General features: G+C 41.9%; 2 protein-coding genes across 2 annotated transcripts in view; one reads left to right on the forward strand and one right to left on the reverse strand.

Annotated features, from left to right (window-relative positions):
• Positions 1–3253, reverse strand: part of LOC124281202 (cytochrome P450 2C23-like) — a 21017-nt gene extending 17764 nt beyond the window's left edge. Inside the window, exon 1 of the mRNA XM_046717222.1 lies at positions 3166–3253. The gene's annotated coding sequence lies outside the window, so the exon portion shown is untranslated. The remainder of the gene's footprint in view (positions 1–3165) is intronic.
• Positions 3254–4481: 1228 nt separating this feature from the next.
• Positions 4482–8180, forward strand: LOC124281201. The gene is made up of 3 exons (XM_046717221.1): positions 4482–4793; positions 5049–5190; positions 6652–8180. The coding sequence occupies exons 1-3, from the start codon at positions 4569–4571 to the stop codon at positions 8121–8123; spliced, it is 1839 nt and encodes a 612-aa protein (XP_046573177.1). The 5' UTR covers positions 4482–4568; the 3' UTR covers positions 8124–8180.
• The last annotated feature ends 311 nt before the right edge of the window (positions 8181–8491 follow it).

The raw sequence follows: 8491 nt of genomic DNA on the forward strand, positions 1-8491 counted from the left end.
AGTATATTCAGTATAGATTAGTAAATCTACACACATAAACACTACCTTTTGACAATTCCGCTGTGTAAGATAAAAGTAATTAATCAATCAGCGTGTTATCGGTTAATCCTTTGATCGATGTTTATAATGTTGAATATTTACTCCAGACACAAGAAATGCCAAATGGGAACCTTTGTCGGGTAATCTAAGTGTGTTACCACTAATTATACCTGTTATAAATTCATTAACTGACCATCAAGTGAATGATGACAAGTAACATGTGTAGGTTTATACCACCTAACACGGGTTACAACAAGGGAGTATTAATTGCTGTATTGCATGTGAAAACTTATGGGCCGACACTGTTTTGAGAATACAAACAGATTTTTACATGACATGATTAAATATCGAGGTAAAAAACACAGAAATGGGATCAATTTGGATCAGTCATTATACAAATAGGGCCTAACGACACCAATCGATTTTGACAGAATCGTCTTTGAAAACAAGTTGTAACTCGGAAACTAGGCAAAGCAGGAGACAAAATTAAATGACAGTAGATTGTGAGAACATATAGCTTTCATTTTCCACAACAATTGTCACGATTTTAGGTTTATACAAGCCTGTAAACAAGATAATTTACCCCCTAAAATGTAGATGAATTCTGCATCGGCCCTCAAAGCTATTCTTCATATGACGTCACAGAGGCGCGCCGCCCTGATTGGTTGAAATTTCGTTCGCGGGTGAGAATTGTGCACTGTTGTCAAAAAGGTCGATTTAAATCAATTAAAGGTCGAAATGAGTAGTTTTAATGACGGGGTTTCATTTATAACGATGCCAGTTAGTGTTTTATGTATTTGTACCCCCTAGGGTTTATGTGACCTTTAAGAGTGAACTCTGGAAAAGCTATCGGAAAGCGTGATATATGCAGCATAGCATGTCGTGTTTTCAACTCAACGTTAAGTCCTGTTAACATTTTGTCATCTTTCACAAAATCAGGAATCTTCCCCCTCAACCCCGAAGGGATTGATGACTTGGCTGTAATGCCGGCCCGATCTTTCTCTACACCGACACCCGCGGTTTCAAGTTCAACAGGTACGCTCGTACAGGACACCGACGACAGACTGGATACTGCAAGGACATTCTTGGAATGTCGGGGTGGAGAAGTTTTGAGAAATGTTCAAACATACAAGTCAAGGAACACCATCAGTAAAATCGTTGGCGGGAAAGTCATCACTGATCAGGCAGTTGTTGACAGGATAGCCGAGCACAAGAAACAGCATCCAGAGAAACGGAAGGCTGATAAGGAAGTCGGCAAGGGGAAGAAGAAGTCAAGCGGCACTACATCGTTGTCCACATCGTCCCTGTTGTCTAAATGGAATTCTGCCTAGAATAAGTCAAAAGGGAAAGGACCTGCACGCAAGAAACGCAACGCTCCGCCCCCATCAACAACCTTCTCAGACAGTTTTTCCGACAGTGCAACTGATGACAACGAAGTTTGCTGTGTGTGCGGAAAATTTACACCTGATGCATTGCATCGTTGTGACTTAATCACGTTTGTGAAATGGGCACAGTGTGACAAATGTGGTCACTGGGTTCACCTTGTCTTTTGTACAAGTGTCACCGTTTTACTTACACATGCGGCATTTTTCTGTCCCCACTGTGATCACAGCCCAGTGGAAGAGTGAACTGCATTCATAAACTGTCATCAACAGTGTATATAACCTGTTTGGATTTCATCGTTATCTGTGCTTGAAATTGTTGAACTGACATTTTATTTTAACTCTTAAAGATTTACAAGTGACTAGAAGACACGAATTTGCCTTGATGAATTATATCCACATTGGAACACCATAGATATTCTGTGTATAACGTTATCGTTTAAAACTGGTGACGTAATGCTCAAGTTGCCAAATATAGAACGTTACGGTCATGGCGGCCTTGCTCAACCGACAAAGCCGAGAGAATCATAAAAAAGTAAGAGGAAACACCTTGGCTAACGTACTTTGTCTTGAATGTAAAATATTTTTATTACGATAGCATGGTTACATATGTACCGCGAATCGCTGTTACGTCGCCGAAAACAGGTGAAACTGGGATTAAGTTTCTGTTATTGTTATATGCTGACGACACTGTACTAATGAGTGACAACACAGTTCTTTTATAAAATACTTTAGATAATTTCGCAAGTTATTGTCAACAATGGAAGCTACGTTAACGTCTCAAAAACTAAAGTCGTCATATTCAACTTCACCAAATATAACCAAAATTCACCTTCACCTTGTTTTTGTACGCATAATTTGTATGTACTGTCTTCTCTTGTACCACCGATGGTGGTTGAATGACAATAAAGGAATTGAATTGGGAAGACCCACATAAGCCCTGTCATGCCTGGAAGGGTCTGTCTGAATACTTTAGTGAACCCAAGCCCAGCAGAAAAGGGTGCATTGGATGGACTATTCAATTATTTGAATAGTATTAGTCGAGAATACCCCGGAGAGATGACAAATGTCTGACCCCTCGGACTTTGTGTCGGCAGGTCAATTCGACCAATTGTAATTGAGCCCATTGTGTTCTCTGTTGCCGGTAGATTGCCCACGCTGTCTCGCTGATATAGTCCACTTATTTCGTACGATAAGTAACCACATGCAAAGTGAATTGTTAAATACAATCGTGAAAGTTGCGTTCTTAATACCAAATGACAATAAGTGTGACATATATCTTTAAAGTAAGGAATCCATAGGAATAACTAAATCTGAATATTCACAAGTTCATGAAAACACCTTAGAAATCTATTTGGTGATTTGCACGTTGATTATTGGCTCCTGTGTTTCTCTGATTAATGATGAAGACCCGGCTGCAGCCGCGGCGTTGTACTATTTCAGCATCTGGATGTTGGTGAAAAATATCTTTTTCTTCTGCATAAGTAATGCATTTTCGGGCGTACATGTCTACTACCGACAAAACTGGGTAACTAAATATTCGAATGTAGCTATACATGAGGTGTACATAAATTACCAACTGAGTGTTGTGTACATAGCCTCGTAGGGTGATGTGCTTCTCCATTAGAACTGCTTATTATTTATAACACTTTGGGTAGCAGTATTGCTATAAGATGTAACAATGTAACAAATAATTCCTTACTAGAAGTGTTGATATTTTCATAAATACTTTGAGCAAACTCACCCTTCCGTTTTTCTTCTAACGTCTTGATGTTGCTGGTATATGCGAGTGCAGGCTCGGATGGACTGTGGTCACATGATGTGTCACGTGGTTTGGTTAAGTTTACTCTCACAGGCAGATGCACACTCCGGCACAGCGATGACTTAACATAACATCACTGCCACAGGCTAATTGGCATATCACGTGACCGGACTTTTCTCTTGTTTGTAATCAAACGCGCATAAATGCAAGTGAATCACACAAATCCGCCATATTTTTACACTGACATAACTTGGGAAAGAGGCCGTTTACATTCCGACATAAGAATGAAACATTATTGCCATCATTGTTTCTTTTATTGCCACTTTCGGTGTGATTCGGGTTTCCATTTGAAAAAGTTATATTTTGCCAAACTGACGTTTTCATCCTTTCTGAAAACTGCTCACGGCCACGTCCCTAGCATTCCTCAATATCGTCTGCACTTCCTTGTCGTCTGCTGGTATCACGTGCCTCTGCACCGGATAGGGATCTGCTTCGGGGTGGGTATTGCCGTCTCACATATTTCGGTAATGTGAGTAGATGATGATATTCACAATAAGTCTGTTGTACAAATTATAGCATTCATACCTTTTCTCTCGAAATATGTTTTAAGAACCACCCCAAGGTGCCAACTCGTGTCTCTCGCCCCCTGTGTGTAATCAGGGGACACTTGGTGATCACTGAGTTTATCCCACTATGCCAGTTTAACAAATTCTCTGTCTTTCTAAGACGAAGCTGGCAGAAGATGTTTTCAGCGCGGCAGAGGTGAGCGGTAACATGAATTCACGACAATGGTCGGTATGGGAGCAGCAGTGTCATCGTGTAGGATGTCATCACACATTAACCAGAGTGAATGGACCGCTGACTGACCAGCGATCTGCTGACATTTATCACGTTGTCCTAGTCTTTGGAATTATCGGCAGAATTTTGAACATTGCCGCACGCACGCACGCGCACGCGCACGCACACACACATACACACACACACATACATACATACATACATACATGTCAATCAATGTATTGTCTAGTCCAACTTGAATATTACAAACCGGCATCATATAGCCGGATATATTGCTGACTGAGGCGTTAAACAACAAACAAAATACCATTATCGCCCATTAAACCCATTATATCCTTAATTACTAGTGCAATATCTTGCATATCAAATAATGTTTATGTTACATAATGGACCGCATATCTTTGAGAAAAGCCTGAGAAAAATTCCTGTGATCACATGGTTTAAACATGCATGTGGAATTTACCTTACGTGATGCCTTATCTATAGAGATAATAACAGTATAAAAGTAATCAAGGACACCAGACAGGTGCGGCTAACGACATTACAAGCTCTTGACACAAGACGATAGAACTACCATCTGGACCAACATGTTGCTGGCCACTGTCCTTGCTTTCTGTGCCCTACAATGTGTAGCGGGGTACACAGTGACCATTTACCCCGAGTACCTCGTACAGGGAGGAAGAACCAACTTCGACCCTGATAGGTGGAATGGCAAAATGGGTCTGGACTCTAAAGGGAGTTTGCCCTATGTGAAGAAAACAGGAGCACGTACTGGAAGATGGCTGAATTCAGACTTGAGCTATTTTGACAAAGTACGTGTGTTACAAATGATCATGGCTCTATTCAGGCCGTGAAAGAATCAGAATCTGTTTTCAGTGTAGGCTCAGTAACAAATATGGTCTGTTATATTTCATGGTGCATTTGCTTTCAAATATGCCCCAAAAATCATTGGGTGAATATTTATATATAGCACTGAGCGTAGCCTGACACTGAATTTACACTGTCGGTATTTAACTATCGTGTCCTAAGATATTAATATATACTCTTACAGTTCTAGTTTCTTATAGGTGACCGAGGATCCAAAGCGAAAGGGGTATCCGAACCCTGCCTTCTTCCAAAACAAGCAGTTTCAACAACAGTTGGTTGAGAAATATCTTGACAATTTGAATAGATATGGAAAAGACAAACCAATTATGCTTGAACTGAAAGGTAAGTCAAAGGAAGCGTACATATGCTGATAAAAAGTGTGTGTGCGATATAGCAGAGGCAGGGCTCTGGATATAGTTAGGTCGATGTAGTTACCGCCTTACAGCGGTATATCTTCAGAGGTGCAGTGTCATGTGTCAACAAGGAAAGCAAGTGTCATCTGAAGATCATTCAGAAAACAAGATGGAAAATGATGAATTTTATCAATGATGAAGTGAAATGTTTGTGATACAATATACATGCACGTAGTACGCCATTCGAATGAGTTATCCCCCCCTTCTTGCTGATCTGACTGGATTGGCAAAATCACAGCAAGGGAATGTCATATGTTTCATGTATAGCACTTAACAAAATCCGAAACTTGACACCTATATTATTGGTAATAATTGAGAGGAGGAACTAATAAATATATCATGAAAATGATGAAACCGAAAATAAATCGTGAAACACCAGTCACTTCCAGCCAGCAAGACGCTCAATTGCCTTAGCGTCAGCACGTGCATCGGAATGCAAGCACATCGCTAAAAATCAAAATTGCACGTTTGTTAAAAAAACGTTTTGTCGTAACTAACAGACAACTCTTCAAAATCAACGTCAGGAATCGACTACGCACCACAGATATCTGAACTAGACGATCATACACAGTACCTATTCTGACTTCATCCTGCACTTTCATCCTGCTCAACGTCTATGATGGAACCGCAGAAAGATAGATTCAACCAGATGCATGATTGTCTTCAGCGATGAGGCACGTTACACATTGCCCTCTGCTCATGACAGTGTACGGGTGTGGGGCAGGATAGTGGGAAGTTACGTGTTGTGTTCGTGAGACTGACCGCTTGTGGAGGGGGCTGCGTAGTGGTTTGGAGTCCAATCTGTGCCAAAGGCGGATCTCAGTTGAATGTCGTCCAGGGTATCCTTACTGCCATATGGTATCGGGATGATGTGACCCCAGACCTTCTGCCATTCTTGCAGCACGAGACTAACATTCCAGCATGACAACATGCATCGGTACTGAGGCGCAACGTCTTGCATAACGCTGCTGCTGGTGTCATGACCTGAATTTCCCCTTCCCCAGGCTTGAACCAGATCGAGCACATATAATGGGTGAGTGAGCGAGTTGGCGCTTACGCCGCTTTAGCAATATTCCAGCAATATCACGGTGGGGGACACCAGAAATGGGCTTCACACATTGTGCCAATGTGGGGAATCGAACCCGGGTTTTCAGCGTGACGAGCTGGTATCATCGATGTTTGATAGTACTTCATAAATACAAGCTCATGGAAATGTCGGAATAGTATTGTCAACTCGACATTTGGCAGAGATTCCTCATGAATATAGAATTGGTTTTGTCCCTATCATTTGCACATAGATACGATATCTTCCGAAGTTTTACAGGACCTGGTGAAAAACTGACATGTCTTTACACAACACATAAAAGTATAACAGACATATCTTCCACAGGTTACCTATGGCCTCCCTGGATGGACACATCAGCCCACAATGGCCATTTTCCAAACAATCTGGATGCAGCCGCAGAAACCATATCTCTGCACGTTCAGGCAATATACAACGGCACTAACGGCGCAGTCCCTCCCTATTTTGAACCAATCAATGAACCGAACACTCTTGGAAAGTTGGACGTCGACTGGACCACCATAGTGAATGTATTCGAGCTTGTGGCCAAGAAGGTAAAAGCCATACACCCCAAGATACAAATAGGAGGGCCTGCCTTTACTGCTGGAATAACGACAATGGATAAATGGGACTTTAAAAAATGGAGCACAATGACACAATTCATGAATATGTCTCTTGGACTGTTCGACTTTTTTTCATTCCATCCTTTCAATCACTTCAGCGTTCAGGGAAGCAGGCATCACTTTTACGGCCCGAATGAGGCTAGGATGGTTGGAACGGTGGACATGGTAGAAACATATGCCAATATGATGACAGGCAAGGATATTCCAGTCATATTCTCCGCTCATGGTCTATCAACGGTCACAGGCATCGATGTCCAGAAACCATCGACCTTCCTGGACTGGGCCTACATCAACCTTCACAACTCGAATATATTCACCTTTCTTGAGCTTCGATATGTGGTGGATAGGGCAGTTTCCTTCCTCCTCTTTTACACTGATCGGAAAGGCCAAGAAAGCATCAACTATAGTATCCTGGACAAGCATTACCACGAGAGAGACATAGCTCTGGCCTTCCACCTGTGGGAGAATATCACCAGCAGTATGAAGTTCCTCAGATCCGAGAGTCAGTTCCACCAGGCAGAGCGGCAGATACAGAGTCATGCACTTGTGGAACCAAGTTCCAAAATGCTAACCGTTCTGCTACACAACTATGACACAGCTCAAGCTAATGTGACACTAGCTTTTGACAAAGGATGGGTAACGTTGACCCACGGGACATCAACCTGTCTGTACCTCAACAACAGGAGGGCCACTCAACTGGACAGGGAAGTACCTGTTCACGTCAAGGGAAATCAGGTGACTGTCCCTCCAGAAGCCACATGCTTCCTACAGTTCCCAACGGGTCACACGTTTAATCACGTTCCTTTGGTCTACGAAACTGTACATTATGGAGACAACATGCTGCTTACAATACACAGTAAAACAACTCACGCGAACATCATGCTCCACAGCAGTGATCTTCATCGCATCATGACTGCTAGACTTCGCATTTCAGTAAGTTTACTGGATCATGCCGCCAATTATATTCCGGTTTCAACGACAATTAATGGAATTAAGCTGCAGTCATACTACATACTACACAACCCCAGTAACAAGGACACCCAGAGGCTTTGGGCAACAATAGAGTACCATGTACCTACTGCCATCCTCAAGAATGCCAATGCTGTCAAGATGACCTTTGCTCAAGACAAAGGTCGCGTTCCTGCAATTGCTTTGACACTGAGGAAAGGCCAATGAAGTTCCAGCTGGATGCCTGGATATCAGCCCATAACGAATAAATGGTATACTCATGAATTCTCTGCAAGTTGGACTTATGTTAACATATAACGGATCTATTTATTTCTTCTATGGGTATTTTTATAAGCCAGTTTCCGGAAATCGTGTACAATTAGCATGAAATATTGTATTCAAAACAACAAACGATTTGGTCTGACATGTCGCCTACAAACCGTCAGTTGCTATGGTAAAGGTAACAATGGGACCCCAAATAATTTTAAATCGAGAAGAATATGATATATGAACGGGAAAGACTTTCTCAGGTACATTAATTCTACTGACACAACCTTCTCTCTCTCTGACACAGAATCTCGGGTTCACATTTGCGC

The sequence above is a fragment of the Haliotis rubra genome, unplaced genomic scaffold (genome assembly GCF_003918875.1).
Source record: "Haliotis rubra isolate DU_JTF1 unplaced genomic scaffold, ASM391887v1 Scf280, whole genome shotgun sequence".
NCBI classification, from domain to species: domain Eukaryota; kingdom Metazoa; phylum Mollusca; class Gastropoda; order Lepetellida; family Haliotidae; genus Haliotis; species Haliotis rubra.

Excerpts from the sequence above, each read along its gene's own strand:
- LOC124281201 (XM_046717221.1), top strand. The coding sequence starts at position 4,569 with ATGTTGCTGGCCACTGTCCTTGCTTTCTGTGCCCTACAATGTGTAGCG. Across the intron at positions 4,794-5,048 it reads ACTTGAGCTATTTTGACAAA|GTGACCGAGGATCCAAAGCG; the intron begins GTACGTGTGTTA and ends AGTTTCTTATAG. Across the intron at positions 5,191-6,651 it reads AATTATGCTTGAACTGAAAG|GTTACCTATGGCCTCCCTGG; the intron begins GTAAGTCAAAGG and ends TATCTTCCACAG.